This window comes from Helobdella robusta, assembly GCF_000326865.2.
Source record: "Helobdella robusta unplaced genomic scaffold HELROscaffold_70, whole genome shotgun sequence".
NCBI lineage: Eukaryota > Metazoa > Annelida > Clitellata > Rhynchobdellida > Glossiphoniidae > Helobdella > Helobdella robusta.
In genome coordinates this window covers 599,361-621,389 of record NW_008705399.1, presented here as the reverse complement: position 1 = coordinate 621,389, position 22,029 = coordinate 599,361, and the positions used below count along the sequence as shown (strand labels likewise).

General features: G+C 36.5%; 4 protein-coding genes across 4 annotated transcripts; 1 reads left to right on the top strand and 3 right to left on the bottom strand.

Moving 5' to 3' along the window:
* Positions 1-504: 504 nt before the first annotated feature.
* HELRODRAFT_89451 (hypothetical protein) lies at positions 505-3,288 on the bottom strand (the record flags this gene model as incomplete). Its single annotated transcript, XM_009031124.1, has 8 exons — positions 505-717; positions 839-911; positions 1,032-1,134; positions 1,356-1,441; positions 1,547-1,681; positions 2,166-2,406; positions 2,612-2,831; positions 3,055-3,288. Coding segments are annotated over 8 exons (1,305 nt in total), but the record flags the coding sequence as incomplete, so codon positions are not given.
* Positions 3,289-5,731: 2,443 nt separating this feature from the next.
* On the top strand, positions 5,732-7,570 carry HELRODRAFT_89375 (hypothetical protein; the record flags this gene model as incomplete). Its single annotated transcript, XM_009031119.1, has 4 exons — positions 5,732-6,044; positions 6,574-6,783; positions 6,880-7,210; positions 7,312-7,570. Coding segments are annotated over 4 exons (1,113 nt in total), but the record flags the coding sequence as incomplete, so codon positions are not given.
* Positions 7,571-7,837: 267 nt separating this feature from the next.
* Positions 7,838-11,756, bottom strand: HELRODRAFT_181394 (hypothetical protein; the record flags this gene model as incomplete). Its single annotated transcript, XM_009031200.1, has 10 exons — positions 7,838-8,047; positions 8,189-8,261; positions 8,366-8,480; positions 8,637-8,722; positions 8,806-8,940; positions 9,094-9,366; positions 9,480-9,676; positions 9,920-10,150; positions 10,861-11,072; positions 11,732-11,756. The coding sequence occupies 10 exons, from the start codon at positions 11,754-11,756 to the stop codon at positions 7,838-7,840; spliced, it is 1,557 nt and encodes a 518-aa protein (XP_009029448.1).
* An 882-nt stretch (positions 11,757-12,638) lies between these two features.
* On the bottom strand, positions 12,639-16,404 carry HELRODRAFT_194223 (hypothetical protein; the record flags this gene model as incomplete). The annotated part of the gene is made up of 10 exons (XM_009031199.1): positions 12,639-13,447; positions 13,644-13,716; positions 13,826-13,940; positions 14,128-14,213; positions 14,511-14,645; positions 14,914-15,042; positions 15,149-15,345; positions 15,489-15,719; positions 15,866-16,077; positions 16,278-16,404. The coding sequence occupies 10 exons, from the start codon at positions 16,402-16,404 to the stop codon at positions 13,253-13,255; spliced, it is 1,500 nt and encodes a 499-aa protein (XP_009029447.1). The 3' UTR covers positions 12,639-13,252.
* Positions 16,405-22,029: the final 5,625 nt, after the last annotated feature.

Here is a 22,029-nt window from a genome sequence, read left to right as displayed (position 1 = left end):
CAGCAGCAGTAGCAACAACAACAACAACAACAGCAGAAGTAGTAGTTTTTATAAAGATACACAGAGACACGTACCCAAAAGTTGTCATTCCTACATACATACCTACATACAAAAATAACTGACGATCATTATTTATTTCTAAATCCTTCGTGTGTTTGTCGTTTCTGTTTACAGAGACTCACTTTAATGTTTTGTTTGTAAAAAAAAGTTCAAAATTTTTTGACTATTTTTATTAACTGACAATTATAATACAAGAAAGGGCCCACAAATCAATTCGAAAAACAATTTTTTAATCAAACCTTTGAGCATTTTTGCAATTTTAATTTTTCTAAAATTTAAAAAGAAATTCAAAAACAACTTTCAGAACAAAACGCGTCTAAACTCGTCTTCAATCCTCGCCATCTACCGACATTGCATTCGATTTCTCACAAAATTGTTGCATCTCATCGGAACGTCTTAAAACAAAAGTACGGTTTGAATGTTCATTACAAAAGTAATGAACATTCAATCTTCTTCAAGATCCTTACTCTTCTTGTCGGCCACATTTGCACCTGTCCAGCAGTGAATTTTGGACGGCTTCTCTTTCCAGGCTTCAATTTCTTCGATGGTGTCAGGCAGAGGTCTGTTGTGAGTTTCAGGCAGTAAGAAGACGAGGAAGGCTGAAATGATGGAGAGGCTGCCGAATGCCAAGCTTGGTACGTTCGGATGTTTCTCAATCTTAATGAATGTACATGATTGCTACGTTTAGAATTCAAAATTTGATCGGTTTCTTGTTTCTTCTTATGACGTTATTACAACACAAATATAATAATTTGAAAATTGAAACTGACAAACTTACGAGGTATGAGACGAAGGTAGCGATAAAATTTCCTAATCTGCCTGCCATCGAGCAAATTCCAAGAGCTTGCCCTCTTCCAAATTTCAATAATTTATTTATTTTATTATTTATCTACTTGAATTAAGTTTGTTTTAGGAAGTGAATTTTTAAATAACAAAACTTTCAACAAATAAAATTTAAAAAAACGAAAGACCTAAGGTTAGTGGGAAACATTTCAGAAGCATAGAGAAAGACGATTCCAAACGCGCCGGTGATTCCAAACTTCCCGACCAGGTATAGCATTATGTTCAGCACTTCTAAACTCGTCCCGTCGGCTGTTAAACAAATTTATCTCCAACGGTGACGCATTAATGTTAATGTTAACCAGTTTTTAGTTGTGAGTTATGACAAGCAAATAAACTTTAAACCAAAGTAAAATCACAATCGAACTAACAACCAAACGAACAATCGAACAAACAAATGTATAAACGAACGAACAAACGAACAGACAAAAGTCCAAACGAACAAACGAACGAACCCGTCTGCTTGGGGATGAACGGCGATATGAAAAGGGGCAATCCGGCTATGGCAAAATACGCCATCAAAGGCTTGCGTCTTCCAAATCTCACAAAGTTAAAGTAAATAAATTTGGCCTGATGACAAAACTAATAGAATAATTAAAAAGTAAATGTTATAAAATGAATTAATTTAATTTTATCGCACGATTACTTGGCCAGTGCAAAATATGAAGTCAGATAGGCCGGAACCTCAACGAGCGCATTGAAGAATCCGTTCAAATATCTGTCGCCTGCCAGTTGGGCTGTGGTCAGGATCAGTCCGTAGTATACCAACGTTACTACCATCCTGGTTGTTGTTGTTGGTGGTGGTATGGTGGTGGTTATTTGTCAGGGTGTTTTGATAATTTGTCGCATTATATCTGTTGTTTATATCATGTTAAAATGATTAGATTGAACATTGAAAATACACTGATCTCAGTTAAATATATTTAAAATTAAATTCTTAATTTGTTTAAATGTTTTCCAGGTTTAAAGGCCCGATATTGAAGCACCTAGTAAATATAAAAACATCTACAACGAATAACGATCAAGTGGGTAGATTTTGATGAATGAGAAGAAGGGCGAACCATAGGACGGCCGATATGACGACGTATATGGCCAGAGTTCTGTTTGCGAAGAGGTCAACGATCGAGTATCTGGTCTTCAAGACAGATGCCGCTGATGTTCTCCTCTGCTGCTGTACATTCCTACGTAACAATCGGTCAAGGAGACTTCTCTCTGCTCTCAGTTCTACATCCAGCTCATCTCCTAATTTTGCTGCTCTGTTGAACTCATTTCTTGAAGTTGGATTCACTTTTAATTCAGTTTGAACTTTTTGATCAATTTGTTGTTCTTTCTTCGACGTCACCTTATCAGCTGATTCGGACGTTGTTCTCGACCTCCTTCCATGTTTCTGCACAAGTGCCTGGTGCTGCAAGAATTTGTCCGGGAAGGTGATTTTGTTGAGTTTGGCGGCGTGTTTGATTATTTTTTCAGCTTCGTCAATGCGGTTGTTGGCGTACAACCAAATGACTGATTCAGGGAGCCACCTAGCGTTAAACATGTATGCAAATGCCAGTCGTGTTTTATATTTTATTATTTTTCAACAAAATTTATTATCATTTCATTTTCAATATCAACTTTTAAATTTAATTTACAACATCTAGGGATATGGTGATGGTACAGTAAAAACTGCGTGATGCAAACCAGCCAACGAAAGAAACCACATTCAAGCAACTTCTCACCGAACAACGAACCAACCAATAAAGCGGAAGAACCAGCAATCCAGTCAAACTGATGAAAAGTTGAAAATGAATCCAATTGTGGAAGGCCCAGGCAAAGAGGGGCAGAATGGATGCAGCTACGCCCCAGGTGACCTCACCCACTGTGCCCGCAAACGTTCGATGCTTCGCCGAGAACAACTCGCACGCCATTATGAAACCGCACAACAAGATGCCCTGGATGGTCGGATGGATGAATGGTTGGTTGGTTGGTTGGATGGTTGGATGGTTGGTTGGTTGGATGATTGGTTGGTTGGTTTCAGCTTACTACGTGATGAAAATTATGAGCCTTCTTGATTTGGATTGCATTATTTATGGATACATGTGGATTTTTAGTAATAAAAATCGATTTGCATTTATTAAATTGCTAAAATAAAAAATGATTTAATTCGGTTGTAACCTGCTGGAAAGCACCCGTCAAAAGCCTCAAAAACAGAAAGACGTAATAATTGTCGGTAAGTGTGACAGCCACACCGACGATCACCATGAAGAAATGTGAAGCAAAGAATACCGGCTTTCTACCGATATTATCCGATATCATGGTGAATGAAACTGCACCGATTATCACGCCCAGCACTAGAGCGGTTTGTGAGGATTGTGCAAGAACCGACCGACTACATACAAGATCCCACTGTCGATGGATGGATGGTTGTATGGATGAATGAATCAATGAATTAATGAATGAATCAATGAATTAATGAATTATTAACAAATAAATAAACAAATAAATGAATAATTGAAAAATTAAACTATTCGATGAAGTCAAACGAACGAATTTTCAACAATTATGTTGAGAATTGTATAAATACAAACGTTTATAGTATAACAAATTGAAACAACTTACTTTCGAGACAACTGAAGGCCCATCGCTGTCTAGTTCGTACTGCCATCCATGCCTGCATCCTGTAGTGAGGTTGTTGGTGGATGAGTTGATGAACATCTCACATCTCGACCATTCCTTCGTTCGTTCGTCGTACGGGATCCATTCTTGCATCGTTGGTGTCGTTGAGTTGTTGGCGGGTGGCAGTCTGCAGTGGTGCTCCGGTGTAAATGCTGAAGAGGAGAAAAAACTTTATTTATTCATTTACTAATTCATTTATTTATTCAATATTTAAATCATTCAATCAATCAATCATTCATTCGTTCGTTCGTTCGTTCGTTCATTCATTCATTCATTCATTCGTTCGTTCCTTCATTCGTCTCACCTATCCAGACAACAGCCAACATATGCCAAGCTGGGTGCAAGTAATGTATGATGCTCAGAACTGTGTAATAAGTTACCTGGTGATGATGATGGGGATATTGTTATTGTTATTATTATTATTATTATTATTATTATTACTATTACTATTATTATCATTATTATTTTAACCTGCCATCTTCCAAATGATCCAAGTTTACTTAAGGCCGTATCGATATCCATGTCGTCAATAAAAACCCTTTTGCACTGCTTCAATGATTATATTTAATTATGATTATAATTATCGTTCTTATCAATCTGACTTTACAACTGAGCGACACTAACTACTGACGCCCAAAAATGAATTTCTATCATAAACTGAAACCTACACATCTCACATTCTTACATACATACATGCATACACATACATACATGCATACACATACATACATGCATACACATACATACATGCATACACATACATACAAACACATACATACATACATAAACACATGCATGTATGTCAATACATACATACATTCGTGCATAATCAACATTAAAAATGTTTGTATCCATATAATATTTGTATAGAACATTCAGCTGGCGGCATATATGATCTACGGGAATGAATGATTTTTTATGTTTTATAATGAGTTGTAATTATTCTGTTAATGTCTCCTCCATCATTAAACTGAAACGAATTTTTGCGAATGCTTCTGAAATATGATTTCGTGATAATTATCCGAGAGAGATGACGTTACGTGAAATGTATCTATTTGATATCATATCAGTGCTGAAAGCCGCGTTAGTTATGGTTTGAAGATCATTGGCTTCTAAATTTGATGCCGTTATGTTTATTTTTATTTAATCATTTTTATTTATTCAACATAACAATTTAATGTTGAATTTGCTTGAATATTGCAAAAAGATGATTGGTCGGGCGATTTTGTTCCGGTTAAAAGTTGTGATCAAAATTTTGAATAAAATCTCAATGATAGATTATTGAATGTTCAGTATGGATGAACTATTAATAAAGGAAATCTAGATAGAAACTAATAATCTCTCCCTCTCCCTTTCTTCTCATTTCTCTTTTCCTCTCTCTCTCTCTCTCTCTCTCTCTCTCTCTCTCTCTCTCTTCTTCTCCAGGATTATTCAATTTGAAATTCACAATCCTATCTCAAAATTTCTTAATTTCCTGCTCTTGGGAGCTTTAAAAATTTGAGAACCTTTCATTAAAATTTTCTGAAATGTTGTTCATTATTTTGAAATTTTTTTTCTATCTTTTCTATTAAATATATAAATTCGTAGAATGAAAACATCAAATGACATTTGCTTGATAGCTAGGCAACAAGATATTGATCCTTCTGGCTACTAACAACATTACTTGTGTGCGACCAAAAGTAGTAGGTAGCATTAGTATCTGTATCAGCAAGAGAAAAAATGTTTGATCATTTCAATTGGTAGTAGAAATATCATAGAAACAGCAGTTAATAACTTCAGCAAGTAGAGGGAATTTAAATGCGATTTTGAATTTGTGAACAATGTTTAAAAATGTTTTAAAATTTGCAGCCGTCTGTAGTAGGTTAGATGGATTGTACTTCAAATTTTGCGAAATTATTTGATGAAATGAATTAATAAATCCTGTAACACTAAAAAAAAGTATAGTATTAATGCTGAATTGTTTTACACTTGTGAAATATTTCATGTTAGTAGAGATTTAATTGAACACAATTTATATTTCAGTTCCTTCATTCACAACCCATTCAAACCGCAACAAACACCCCAACACCTCAACACAAAGACCGAAGAACATTCAAGCCCAACTACAAAGAAAAACTTCCTATCATCCCACAAACACGTCCAAACAAACGACAAAAAGTTGGCACCGAAAGTGTTCATCGGGAACAAAACGAAGCCAGAAGTCGTTTTGATATCGGGATCGTCTGGTTTTGTGGGCCAGCATGTTGTTAAATCACTGCAACATTACTCTGAGAATGTCCGAGAGATCGTTCTCTTCGATGTGAAACCGTATCGAAATCGGTTGAAACATTCGACCGAAATACCGATGCGTCAGATAATCGGAGATGTAACAAAACTGGACGAGGTAAGGAGGGCGTTGAAAGGTGTGGACTCTGTCGTGCACACGGCTGGTCTTGTAGAGTTTGGTTCGTGTCCTGATGTAGAAAGGTTGATGGAGGTCAATGTTAAAGGTCAGGGTGAAACTATCTATATTCAGATTTGGGTTTTAGTGCTTTTTATAATTGTATTTCGTTGAAATTTTCGTTTTTTGGCGGTGTGATGGCCTAGCGGTTAAGGTCGTCGTAAGTTCTGTTTCGTAGGCGAGCAGACGCCGGATTCGATTCGAATTTGAAAAAAAGCTTCCCGTCTTTAACAAGCTTCGTGTGTGACGCGTCGTTTAACCTGCACCTACTCATGTTGTACGATGTTTCTGCATAGTTGACGCCTCAGAACCCAGGAAGAGTGTTGTAAACATTTTAAACCTTTTTTCATATTTGGTGCTGAACAATTAATTTTTGTCATTGATATGTTTATATAACAAACATTTTATACATTTTATAATCAATCGTGAATACCAACTAAAAGTATGAATGAACGAATGGAACGAATATGCATGCAAAAAACGTTGTTCCCTACCTCACAACCGACAAAACATCCCACAAAACAGACCCAACACTAGCTTACAACCAACTCAACACCATACCCACCCCCTCATCTCAGGCACGGCCAACATCATCCAGGCGAGTGTGGAGAACAAAGTGAGCAGATTAGTGTACACCAGTTCTGTTGACGTCGTCATCGGTTTCGAAGAGCTTGTTGATGTGACTGAAGGGGATTGTCCCACCCCTGCAAAATTGTTATTTGAAGGCTACCCGGAGTCAAAGAGGCAGGCTGAAAATCTCGTGCTGAAAGCTCACGGCAGAGTTTTGGGTAGTCGAAAACTATCAAACAGTGAATTTTCTTCTGATGATGATGAGGAGGAGGAAGAGGATGGCAATAATTATCAAATGAAAAAAAAGAAAATAGTAAATAATTATGACGATGATTACGGTGAAAGCAAGAAATATTTGAGCACTTTGTCACTTCGTCCGAGCGTTCTTTACGGTGAAGAAGATCCATACTACGTTACAAGCGGCTTAAAATCAGCCCAGAAAAATAACGGAGTGCTATATAGAGTGGGCGATGGCAGCGCAGTGTTTCAGCAGGCATACGCGGGCAACATCGCATACGCGCACGTCTGTGCACTGGCCGCTCTGGCGAGGGACTGCAATCTGGGAGGGAGGGCCTTCTTTGTGACGGACGACACGCCATGCCTCAACTCCTTCGCCTTCATGCAGAACTTCCTGCCTTTGTACGGGTCAGTGATTTAGAGCTTGAAAATGTTATTTACTTGGTTAATTATGATCAATTAATCATTTTATTAAATTAGTAACAATAATTTTTTCCGAAAACCGCCAGATACCGACTATCGGATTGGTACATTCCATACCCGGCAGCATATTCTCTTTTTTGGGTTTTCGATGTATTCATTCGAATATTGAAACCGGTTTTCAAACTGAATACCGACATAAACCTGGCATCGATTATCTACGTGAACAAGACTTTTACATTTAATAGGAGAGCTTGCGAGGATGTGATTGGCTACAAACCGATATATTCGCCGGAAGAATCGATTGAAAGATCGAAAAAATATTATAGCAGCTGCTTGGATGATTGAATAATTTATATAACAATTTTTGTATTTGATGTGGTTTTATTGAAAAACAAAATTTTTTGTGCTTTGGTATACATTTTTTTAAAATTAAAATGTACGTTATGAAAAGAGCAAAACGTTTATAATTCGTTTGGACGACATCTAGTGTAACGTGAAAACCTCTTAAAACTACTTTTCCGATTATCAATTGATCTCAGCATGTTCAAACAACAAAAGTGATCACAATTTGCTGCTCAGTAAGAAAACTCAAACGAGTCGGCACTTCCATCTTCAAAGCTGCTCCCCATTGCTACCTTCCATCCTTCTGACACCAGCTGCTTTCTTCATGCTGACCGCAGGAACATGTCTCCAGGCCTCAATCTCTTCGATGGTTTCTGGAAGGGGCCGATGGTTGGTCTCAGGAAGGAACATCACAAGAACTGCCGAGAGGATTGACATGCATGCGAATGACAAACTGAGAGCCGTTGGAAACATCCTAGCCTGCTCATTTTTGTTGGTGTGGGCTGAAACTTTTTTCGATTAATTGTTCCTCTCGGTAAATATTATTTTTGTATTAATTTATAAATGATAAAACCAATAAGTAATTTTAAAACACTTTTATCCAAAGTTAAAGGCACACACCATGTAAGTTGAGAAGGAAGCCAGCAAGGTACTAACTCGACCCATGCACGAGCACACACCTACCGCTTGGCTTCTGTGATAATTTTAAAAGACAATTTATGGTGTCATCCAAATATGTAGCTCTAAATAAATGAAAACATGAAAATATTTTTAAAACAATTATATTTTTCATCTAACCTCAAATTAGTTGGGAACAGTTCGGCAGAATAGAGGAAGATGATACCGAACGCACCAGTCGTGCCAAACTTTCCCACCATGTTCAGCACGGTACTGCACACCAACACCGTGAAATCTTTTTTATGCGTTTGGAAGTTAAAATTCTATTTACTACTCATGAACTCATTTTGATTTTTTTCCATTCATAAAAAAATGTTGAGGGTGTTTTTTAATAATCAATTGCAAATCAAAATTCGTCATAACGAAGAAAGATGATTTCGGCGAAGCGTACTTTCTGTGTTGGTGAGGAAGGTGAGACTGAACAAGGCCGTTCCTCCAATTATGTAGAACACCACACATGGTCTCTTGCGACCAAATCTTTAATGTTGCAGTCAATCTATTTATCATTGTAAAAAAAAACAGTGCCGAGATGAAATCAAAAATTGTCGAGCGCAACGGACCTGTTAACGGCGAAGTAAGCTATCGTGTAGGCTGGGATCTCAACGAAGCCGTTGTAGAAAGCATTCAGGTACCTGTCACCTGATAATTCAGCAGTGCTCCATGAGAGGCCGTAATATATCAACGTCACGAAAAACCTTTCGTCGGGAACAAAATTAACTAATAATCTATTAACCATTTAGTAAAACGATTCAACCGATGAAGTTTTTATTACAATGTATAAGAACGAGAATAAGAAAACAAAATTAACGCAGTGTAGATAAAGGATTAGAAATCTTTTCAAAACTGACCACAAAATTCCAGAGATAGAGAAATGTTTGAGCATCGTTTTGTTCCTGACGAAATCAAGGTAAGTGTACTTAACAGCCTGGTGCTTCTGCAGAGTCCTCTCATCCCGGCCCTCAAGATCCAAGCAACTGCCGTCCAACGAACACCGATGTTTCACGTGCAAATCAATTTTAGGCAGGACCACCTTATTCACCTTCGCCGCATGCTTCAAAATTTTCTCAGTCTCATCAATTTTATCGTTGGCGTACAGCCAGGCCACTGATTCAGGCATCAAACTGTAAATTGAACAATTTTGAAAAAATGTGAAAAAAATTATCGTCAGAGAAAAGATAATTAAAAAGTAGATCTAAATTATTTATTAAATTTGACACTCAAAATTAGCAACTACCAGAATAAGGGCATGTTCAAAAGACAAGAGAGGCTGATGAAGACTTGCAGGTAAACCCAGTCACGAAGGATGTAGGCGAGCAGTGGCAGCACTGCACATCCGATTGCCCAGAAGTTCGCGCTGAAGATTCCGATCAGTGTTCGTTCGTCAGCTGAGAAAAATTCAGTGACGAGCACAAAACCGAGCAGGAGACAGCCCTGCAATTGAAGTTTTTATTTTTGTAACTTGTTTGCATAAGTCTGTTCAATGAATTGTAGATTATTCAACCGGTCAATATTTCTTATGTAGTCCCACTATTTTCCTATTAGTATCACTCGACAGCGCTCATCAACAAATGAATAAATCATCAACTTGTTGAAACGTTTTTGATATAAATAATTAAAACTAAATAGTTAATAATTTTAGACAAAATTTTGAAATGAAATGTAAATAATAGCAACTTGTTGAAAAACTCCAATCCAAAATCTGAGAAACATGAAAAGGTAGAGATTGGGAACAAAAGCAGAAATGCAGCCTGCAAGAGCTAAGCCGAGATGTGCGAACAAGTAGGTCGGCTTCCTTCCAAACTTGTCTCCGAGGATCGTGAAGATGATGGCTCCCACCATGATCCCAACCACAAACATCGTCTGAGATACTTGTGCGAAGAAATTTCTTTGACACACCAAGTCCCACTTCAAAAAATAATTATCAAAACAAAGTTGTGATCAAAGTTATAGGTGTCCGGAAAATTCATCGTGGGGAAAAATTCATCGTGAGGCTAATTTGAAGTTACAGCTTTGCAATTACGCGCCCTTGAATGTTGAACATTATAAATACCTTCTCGTAGAGGATTCGATTGCGAGCAGAGCAAGTGCAATTAGCTTGAAACTCACTCGAATTCAAGTTGAAATTTGTCGAAATAAATTGAAACGAGCCGAAATGTGAATTATTTTCGAACATTCATTAATAGATCGTTGATTGAACGACAGCATTGACGAAGGTCAGGAATCGAACACAAGACCAACAGCTGTACCAATTAATCGATAAATTAATTAATTAAGCCGAATGATGAATCAATTTTGGCAATTTATTGACAAATTAGGCCGAATAGTAAATAAATTCTGGCATTTTATCTATTAAACGATTGTTAGCAATTATCATTATATTGTACGATAGGGATTGAACCTACCGCAGAAAACGAATCCGAGTTCGATTATTAATTAATCAAACGGCCTCACAAATATTTCTGCTCCGAGCCTCGATACCTTAGAACAATACCACAATGAATTATCCACTATGAACTTTCCCCCACGACGAATTTCCCATAAATCCAAATATTTTTATAACAACAATAATGGCACTAATAATAGATAGTTAATGTTCTTAGTTCAATATTCACTACCTTAGTAACAATGGTGGGTCCTTCAAGGTCCACATTCTCGTACTGCCATCCATGCCTGCATCCTGTAGTGAGGTTGTTGATGGATGAGTTGATGAACATCTCACATCTCGACCATTCCTTCGTTCGTTCGTCGTACGGGATCCATTCTTGCATCGTTGGTGTCGTTGAGTTGTTGGCGGGTGGCAGTCTGCAGTGGTGGGCTGGCTCGTAGCCTGGTTTTGTGATGTTGCATGAGTTATGTTCATCAACAGATCGATTGTCAATTAAATTCAATTAGCATTATTAAAACTTGTAACATCTGCTTGGCATATGATATGATTGATTTGAGCATTCTCTTTACACTGCCATCAGTTCACCGACTGCTTCAATCAATTATCATAAAGTTATTTGTTATCACTAATCAATCAATTAACCAACCAACCAACCAACCAACCAGCCCACCAACCCACCAACCAACCAACCAATCAACCAACCAACCAACCAACCAACCAGCTCACCAACCCACCAGCCCACCAACCAACCAACCAACCAGCCCACCAACCAACCAACCAACCAACCATCCAACCAACTAGCCCACCAACCCACCAGCCCACCAACCAACCAACCAACCAGCCCACCAACCCACCAACCCACCAACCAACCAACCAACCAACCAACCAGCCCACCAACCCACCAGCCCACCAACCAACCAATCAACCAGCCCACCAACCAACCAACCAACCAACCAGCCCACCAACCAACCAACCAACCAACCAACCAACCAACCAACCGATCCAAACGAACGATAGCATATGCCAGGAAGTTGGAAATAGAGAGAGAACTCCGATAGCGTAGAAATAATTCATCTGCCATCTTCCCGCTCTGCCCAAACTTTGCAACAAAATCTCCACCTCCATTTTTTCGATCCAACAATTCGATTCAATATTCAAAGACGATGATCAGATCTTATTTATTAACGATATTAAATCAAGGTAGATTGGGTTCAATAAAGGAAAGGATGAATGAATGAAATAATAGTTATTTGTTATTTTTTTCAACAAATAAATTGGCGAATGTATCAAGTTGTCAATAAGTTTGTTATTTATTGCATTATTATCTAAACACAGGCATCTAATTAGGAAAGACTTTCCAAGCAATCACCGCATAAACAGCACCACCCGGCATAAAATGCTTACAAATTATAAATTATCAAACAGAGACACGCCATTTCCATTTTTTATTATTTTTTTGTGAAGAATATAATTTTTGCTATTATTATTCATTGATCTTTGAAACTAGCGCATAGAAATGTGCATGAATATTAAAACACATATGTACAGTACATGCACGTACAATGTACACATAATGTAACTTGCGATTTGATATCCCTGCGTTCGTTCGTTCGTTCGTTCGTTCGTTCGTTGGACTGTTTGTTCGCTTGCTCGTTTGTTCATTCGTTTGTTCGTTAAAAGCCACATATCTTAATTATCTTTTAATATTTCTAAATATTCATTAACTAGGATGGACTGATCACCACAATCTTAAAATACACAGCTTAAGAAATTTCATTTTATAATGATCAGCTTAACATTATTTTCTAATCAATTTCTTTGAGTTCTCTTAGGCTTAAAAATATATTGTTGCTAGTATGGCAAAAATTTTTCAATTTGAAAATATTTTATTCCAACATATTTGAAATTCATCGTTATAACATAATGGCAAAGTTTGTGTATATTTGGTCTACACGTAAGTTGGAATATTTTAATGTAGGATTTTATCTCATTAGTTGAAGAAAAGATTGTAAATCTTTTATTGAATAAGAACCCGACATAAATTCTTCATTTTTAAACAATTTAATTTTCATGACATTCTCTTCCAAAATGCATTTTACCCTTTTGGATTATTAAACATGTTTTGCTTTTTAAAATTGAAACGGCGTTACAACACTTATTGAGAAAATTAAATTTAAACTAATTAATATGATATTAATTAAATTAACTGCACCCAATTTATATTTCATAAAATTTGAGAATAGTATTGAATTCTACACAAGCTACATGTGGCACAAGCTGTTTGCACAGAGTCAAAATAATTCATGCAGTTTAATTTTGCCGTTACATGAAAATTATTAGTTGCGCGTTTGAATGTGGTTTGCATATTCAGTGATAATATTAGCATTGCATAATATGAAAGGTAAAGATTGATAATGAAAACGTAAAACCGCACTTTAAAATGGAGAAAGCAAAAATAAAAAACTAGCGTTCACATAGAAACGAATGCATAAACGTGCAGTTTCAGCTGGATACAAACCAAAATTCAACTTGAATCTACTCGGTGTAAGTGAAACTTCACTTGCCTGAATCTTACATCATCGCATGCACCAAACCCCACTCATACAGGCAGCAGCCTCCCATCAGACGTGCACACCATCCTTAATAATCAGTGCACCTCCCCTCTTGACGGTGGGCCCGTTCTTCCAGGCCTCGATCTCCTCGATGGTTTCAGGGAGAGATCGGTGCTGGCTCTCAGGAAGCAAGAGGACGAGGACCGCTGAGACGATTGAGAGGCAGGCGAAAGATAAGTTCAGAACTGTCGGATACATTTTGGCCTGGAAAGATTTATTTTGCCGCTAGGTAATGATTCGTTTAGAAATGAATAATTTTTTAATAAATTTTATTTTTAACATGACAAACAAACAGTTCTACAATTTGAATATACTTTTTGCTAACTGAAATTGTGCTAAATATTTTGATATCAAAGCGTTGCTCATGCTTATTGAAATAAATAATTGAACATGAACTGACCACGTAAGAGGCGAAGGAAGCGAAGAGCGTTCCAAACCTACCCAGAAACGAGCACATCCCAATCGCTTGACTTCTAAAAATTCATTTTTCAGAGTTTTACCGCGGTAATTTTATCCAAACAAACGGTCACTCAGTACTATTTTTGTAAATTTATTAACTAGTAATGTTTAATGATGGAGCACCTCAAGTTGGTCGGGAATATCTCAGCCGGGTAGAGGAAGATGATGCCGAATGCTCCCGTGATGCCGAACTTCCCAAGCATGTTTATCATCGTACTCAGTATAAATATGGCCTGATCTGACGATGAGTGGGGCGTATCGTTGAGAACATTATTTTATTAGTTGCTCCAGTGGTCTCGATTTGAATGCTTATATGTGAAGAAATTAAATTAAGAGCTGGCTTTACTACTGATAATTACTGTTACTACAAAAATTCTACTAAAAAATAATTAATGATGATAACAATAATGAAATGAGCCGCATACTCTCCGTATTGGTAAGAAATGTGAGACTGAACATGGCCAGGCCGGTGATGACGTAGAAGGCGATGCACGGCTTCTTCCGTCCGTACCTTAATTTTAAGGAAGGCTTCGTGTCAGTGAAATGCATTCAATTAATGTGAACCGATAGAATTTAATGAAATAATATTACCAGTTAACATTCACATGTTCATCAACTTATCAAGTATGCATATGTACAACAACATAAAACAACAAGTATGCATATGCACAACAACATAAAACAACAAGTATGCATATGCACAACAACATAAAACAACAAGTATGCATATGCACAACAACATAAAACTCGTTATTATTTAGAACTTGATGGTGTTGTAAAACAAATTTGAATTAGTTAGCTGCCTGACTTGTTAACGATGAAGTAGGAGGTCGTGTATGCGGGCACTTCGACGGCCCCATTCAGGAATGCATTCAAGTACCTGTTGCCCGAAAGTTCAGCCGTGCTCCAGGACAGCCCGTAGTAAATGAGAGTCACGAAAAACCTGGGCCAGTTGATTCGTGAGGCATTTGTTTGAAACGTTGGGGAGTTAAATGAATCATTTTAAAAAACAGATTTTCAAAATAGATTTTACGCATTATATTGAAAAATTCGGAATGATTGGTACTTGCCATAAAATCCCAGAGATAGAGGAATGCTTAAGCATAGTTTTGTTCCTAATAAAATCCAGGTAGGAATAATTAGCGGTCTTATGCTGCGGGAGATTTTTTTGGTTGGCATCGAGGTCCAAGCCACTGTCGTCTAAGGAACACCTGTGTTTCACGTGCAAATCGATTTCAGGCAGGACAACCTCATTCATCCTTGCCGCCCGCTTCAAAATTCTCTTCGCTTTTTCCATCTTATCGTTGGCGTATAGCCACACCACTGATTCAGGCAACACGCTGAAAAAAAAAAAATAATTTAAATTTGAAGAATAATTGCGATACTGAGGAGATTTCATTGATATTTTACGCCATCAAAAATTAAACTATGAATAAAAGTGCTTACAAGTAGAGCGGGATGTTGAGGAAACTGAAGAGACTAATGAAGAGTTGCAGGTGCATCCAGTTATTGAGGAGGTATGCCATCAAAGGCAGTACAGCGCATCCGAATGCCCAAAAGTTGGAGCCAAGAAGACCAACCAGCGTTCGCTCGTCTGCCGAAAAAAACTCGCACATCAACACAAAACCTACCAGCAGCGAACCCTGCATTATTTGGTCCTCGTTGCTGATTAATTTTATTAAAAAGTTATCTCTAACATTTTTTCTACTTCATTTACACTAAAATAAAATAATCTTATTTATGAGCAAAATAAATTATTTTTCATTAAAAAGTAATTGGAACCGACCTGTTGAAAAACTCCATTCAAGAACCTAAGAAACATGAAAGCGTAGAGATTAGGAACGAGAATGGTGAGGCAGCCTACAATCGCCAACCCCATTTGCGAGATCAGGTAGGTTGGTCTCCTGCCCAACTTGTCTCCGAGAATGGTGAAGAAGATGGCCCCCGTCATTATTCCAATCACGAACATCGTTTGGGAGGTCTCCGCCAGAAAGTTGTTCTCACAAACCAAATCCCACTAAGGATTTGTAACAGAAATTGTATCTACAAGCTAGGTAATATTTAGAGATAGCCAATAAATGTTCACTGCTGTAACAACAGATGTGGCAATAATGATTCAACGTAATAATCAAAATAGGCTTCAACTTCATGAAACTGATCTACCTTAGTAACAATGGTGGGTCCTTCAAGGTCCACATTCTTGTACTGCCATCCATGCCTGCATCCTGTAGTGAGGTTGTTGATGGATGAGTTGATGAACATCTCACACCTCGACCATTCCTTCGTTCGTTCGTCGTACGGGATCCATTCTTGCATCGTTGGTGTCGTTGAGTTGTTGGCGGGCGGCAGTCTGCAGTGGTGGGCTGGCTCGTAGCCTGTTTAAAAGAAAGGGCAATTCCTTTTTTATATATTTTAATTTTGTTGAATGTTCAAGTTTGTTATCACTTTTATTCTCTGCAGCACTGCAACATATAGTTCATCAAACAGTTAATTGGTTTCATATTTGAAAAGTATTAATAATTATTCTTCATGACGATACTTCTAAGTACTCTAACCGATCGAAACAACAACCAACCAATCCAGACGATGGCCAACATGTGCCATGCGTTCGGCACGGATGAGAATATGTTGATTGCAAAGTAATAAATCATCTGCCATCTACCGACACGTCCCAAACTTTTTAAAAGTATCTCTACTTCCATTCTTATGGACTAATTTGTCTACTAAAACTAATCTAATGTTTCAGTGATTTGTATAGCCTTTTTATTTATTTCCAATAATTGGTAGTAGTAGTAGTAGTAAAAGTAATAGTAGTAGTAGTAGTAGTAGTAGTAGTAGTAGTAGTAGTAGTAGTAGTAGTAGTAGTAGTAGTAGTAGTAGTAGTAGTTGTTGTTGTTGTTGTTACTATGATTATTAATTAGATCGTTTTAACAATTTTCATTATAAAATATCAGTCCTCCGGTTAAACAACAGCCAAACAGATAATCGTTTATTCCAAAGTATATTGTTATAATGTAAATTAATATACGTATATATGTCTTTTAATTAATTAATTAATTTATTTATTTTTTTTTATTTATTTATTTATTTATTTATTTATTTTATTCATCCACCATTAAAAAAAACCATTAAAAAAACAGGATAAAAACCTCCTCTTAACATAATCAGCCAAATTATTGTAAAAAGATTCCTAATTATTTATTTCAAATAGTAATAAATTCAAATTATCATATTTTCAAGATATGTAAGCAAACATCATCATCAACAGCAACATTAGACTTTGCATGTCTCTCTCTCTGTGAGTCTGTTTGTCTGTCTGCGTGTGTTTATCATCTCGTCAGAATAAATTAACGCTGATCCTTCTTACAAACATAAACAACAGACAGACTGGTTGGTTGGCTGGCTGATGTGATGTTGAATTTTAATGTTCTCTACTGGAAATGGTGAAAAACACATACACACACACTTACATATATGCACACATCCACACACACATACACACGCATGCACACATTTACATACACATATACACAGACAGTCACAAAAACATACACATCTGTTTTTAACCTTTTTGAACTTTGAATGTGCTAATTTATATGTTAATTTTCAATGTACAACATATTAACTAAGTATATATGTATGTTTATTTTTGTGCGAATGTATGTGTGAGTGTGTGTATGAATGTGTGTGTGTGAGTGTGTGTGTGTGTGAGTGTGTGTGTTATTATTGTCATTAGGTCCCGCGATATTTGCTCGCGTCAACAATCATTCCATCAGCAAATGCAACAGGCATAAGGCATCATCATCATCATCATCATCATCGTCGTCGTCGTCCTCTTCATCATTACTGTCATAATTTTTTATCTTTATTTATCGTCAAAATCATCATCACATCATCACAGCTGCTGCAGTAGTGTTATCATCCTGATCGTCAAAACAATTATCATTTTTATCCCAATCGTCATCATGTCTTTATTTTATTTATCACCATAGTAGCTATCATTATATTGATACTTTGGTTCTTTTTCTTACTTTTTCTTCACTGCGCCTGTCTGTGTATATTTGTTCACCTGCGCGTGTGTGGGTGCGTGTTGCCTCTTTAAGCTACATATATATGTACACACACACAAACACACACACACAAACACAAACAAACACACACAAACACAAACAAACAAACACACACACACACACACACACACACATCTTTGCGAGAGTTGCGTGTGCAATTACGCAACTATGAAAAGCTTTACAAGTTATCCACTTGTTCTTTTGTATAGATGTATGTGCGAGTGTGTGTGTGTGTGTGTGCGAGTGTGTGTGTGTGTGCGTGTGTGTGTGTGCGAGTGTGTGTGTGTGTGTGCGAGTGCGTGTGTGTGTGTGTGTGCGAGTGTGTGTGTGTGTGCGAGTGTGTGTGTGTGTGCGAGTGTGTGTGTGTGTGCGAGTGTGTGTGTGTGTGCGTGTGTGCGTGAGTGTGTGCGCATGTATTTATGTAAATTTATAAAGGTATATTTAATTATTTATATTATTATATTATGCTCATTAAATAATATGAATCAAATCATTAAAATATTCACCGCAAAAAATAAATTAAACAAACAATTTTATTTAGAATATATGTATATAACTTAAATAAATAACTATATATATTTTTATGTGTGTGTGTGTGTGCGTGTTTGTGTGTTTGTGTGCGCGCGCGTGCATGAATGCAGGCAGGCATGGAACCCCCAATTAGGTGGACCACCGACTGAGACTCCAACTCCGTTCTGTTCATTTTTGTCCTGGTAGGTTGTGATAATGATGATTACTATGGTGATGATAATGATGTTGTTGGTGATGATGATGACGACGATGATGATGACGACGATGATGATGATGGTGTTGGTGGGAGTTTAACACTGATGTGCATATAATGATGTTGTGTGGGTGTGTGGCTTGTGCAAGCTTGAAAGGTGTGCGAAAAATAAAATAAATGTATTCGTTACAGACGAAATTATATATATATCTATAAAAAAAGAAGATGATGATGAAATAATAGAGACAGAGAGAGAGAGAGACAGAGAGAGAGAGAGAGAGAGAGAGAGAGAGAGAGAGAGAGAGAGAGAGAGAGAGTGAAATGTAAAAAGTTGAAGGGAGCAAATCACTATGAACTTCTTAAAGAGTTGAAAGGTTACTAAATCTTTTAAGAAATAATTATGAAAATAATATCATATAATACTAATAATGATAAGAAGAAGAAGAAGAATATGACCAAATGACAAAAGAGCACCTGGATATTGATTCACGCATGACAGCTCAAGACATGATGACGATGATGATGATGATGACGACGACGATGATGATGTGGATGATGATGATGATGTGGATGATGATGATGATGTGGATGATGATGATGATGTGGATGATGATGATGATGTGGATGATGATGATGATGTGGATGATGATGATGACGATGTGGATGATGACGAGTTGCGCCAATTCGTGCAAGAAATTGAGACATGGCAGCAAGGACAATGCAGTCTCTGTTGGAGATTGGCGGAGGGAGATGACATCAACCACGAATTCGAGCGTGGTGCCTCATGTTAATAATAATTTAAAAGTTTTTTCTTCTCATAATAAATTATCCCTCATTTTTCAAAATTTCAAAGAATTATTTATCATTAGTATTCAATTTACTTCAGTCGTAACTTAAATTGAGCAACAGCGTTCAATGGATGAGGAAAGTTGCGAGCAGGCTATTATCAGAAGAAAACGAAGGAATGTCTTAGTCTATGCTGTGTTTTTTTACATTTAATTATTTGTTTGTGTTGGTTTCAGCAGATATTGATGTTATAGATGTTATATAACAATTGGCCTTATGCCGTTTTGAATTCCTCGAATGACTAATTGTGTCTGAAACAACTGAATGAAGGATAATTGATTTATATGTATGTTTACATGTTTGTTAATCAAAGCTGTGCACTGCTCCGACCGAATGTATAATTTTAATGTTACAATTTTTTTTATTTATGTTTCATGACTCTTTAGAACATTTGAACTTTTACATTGTTTGTTAATAAAGACGTGTCTGTAAATCTGCACTTTTAACGAAATTTGTGCTTCGTGTTCAAAAATTTGGAAAATGGAAAATGGGATGAAATGGGAGGGAAAACGAGGGAAGGAAGTGGAGAGAGGAAGTAGGAGTGGGAATTTGTGGGAACGTTGTCGTAAGTGGGAATCCGGGAGGAAATCGGGAATGAGAAGAAAAATGGAAAGGAATTGGGAACAAATTTCAATTCCAGCTCACCTTCACCCTCTTGTGAGGTAGACCCTCTGTTTTATATATAGTTCAGTATGCATGTATGTATGTATGTATGTATGTATGTATGTATGTATGTATGTATGTATGTATGTATGTATGTATGTATGTATGTATGTATGTATGTATGTATGTATGTATGTATGTATGTATGTATGTATGTATGTATGTATGTATGTATGTATGTATGTATGTATGTATGTATGTATGTATGTATGTATGTATGTATGTATGTATGTATGTATGTATGTATGTATGTATGTATGTATGTATGTATTAAAGTGACGTCACTTATGACGTATTAGTTGTGAGGGATTCATTTAAAAGATTTTCCATGTTCACATTTTTCATTCACCCAAGGCGCATGCGCCTTCAATATAATGGCATCAAATGTTTGTTTGTATGTGCGTGTGTGCGTGCGTGTGCGTGCGTGTGTGTGTGTGTGCTAAGTGTGTACGTAAAAGCGTATGTGCAGTCTCTGCTCTACTATCATCATCGTCATCATCCCCATCATCATCAGCAGCGGCACCAAAGACCTTTAAAAGGCAGATTTATCTGGAGCCATTTCCTGCGTTGATGCAAGTAAGTAATTAAAGTTCTATGCTACTTCCGTTTTGGCTCTGAGCAAAGATATTTAAATGCGGCTGATGCTGATGATGAAGACGATAACGATGTTGATGATAGTAGTAATGATGATGATGATGATGATGATGATGATGGTGATGATGGTGGTGGTGGTGATGATGGTGGTGATGATGATGATGATGGTGATGATGATGATAATTATATTTTTCTTTCAAACTTTTTCTTTCAGGTTATTTGTTCATCATCATCATAATAATAACGATACTAAGACTACTACTACTACTACTACTACTACTACTAATAATAATAATAATAATAATAATAATAATAATAATAATAATAATAATAATAATAATGAAACATCGAATTTTTGTGTGGATCAGAAACAACAACAACATCAGATGAAAACACGAGCATTTCGCAATCATTGATACCATCATTAAAAATGCCTGATGATGATGTCGTTGTTGTTGTTGATGATGAAGATGTTGTTGATGGCGATGATGTTGTTTGTTGCTCTTGTTGATGATGATGATGTTGTTGATAATGATGTTGTTGTTGATAATGATGATGATGTTGATGATGATGACATTGTTGTTGATGATGATGTTGTTGTTGATGATGATGACATTGTTGTTGATGATGATGTTGTTGTTGATGATGATGACATTGTTGTTGATGATGATGTTGTTGTTGATGATGATGACATTGTTGTTGATGACGATGTTGTTGTTGTTGATGTTGATGATGACGATTATGATTATGACGATGATATCTAGATGATGGATATATCACCGATTTTTAATTAAAAATATTTGTGTCATACATAGGCATGCTTATGGTCATATATACATACAAGTATATATATATATATATATATACATATGTATGTATATGTATGTATATGTGTGTGTATGTATGTGTGTATGTGTATAATACAACATGTGTGTGTTTGTGTGTGCGTGTGCATGTTCATATTTATAATTAGGTGCTCATCACGAAATGTTAATAAACGTATTTTATGAATTTCTTCGTCAATTTTTTAATTATTTTTATCGTTTAATAATAATAATAATAATTATAATTATTATTATTGTTATCATTAATAAATTGTTTTTATTTTTGTTATGTTTTAATAAAAACGAAATAAAAGAAAGTTAAATGTATTGAGTGTTGGATGGTTGTTGGTAGAGGCAGAGTTGTTTGTATGTATGTGTGTGTTTGAGTGTGTGTGTGTGTGTTTGTGTTTGTGTGTGTGTGTGTGTTCACATTTTTTATTACAAACAAAATTGAAAACATCAATAATTAATTTGTTGAGGCCTCCATTGGTAACGATAACATTGACAGCGTCAAACCGGCAACATCATCAACAACATCAACAGCAACATCAACAACATCAACAACAACAACCTCAACAACAACATTTTCGCAAGCAGGTGTTGTTG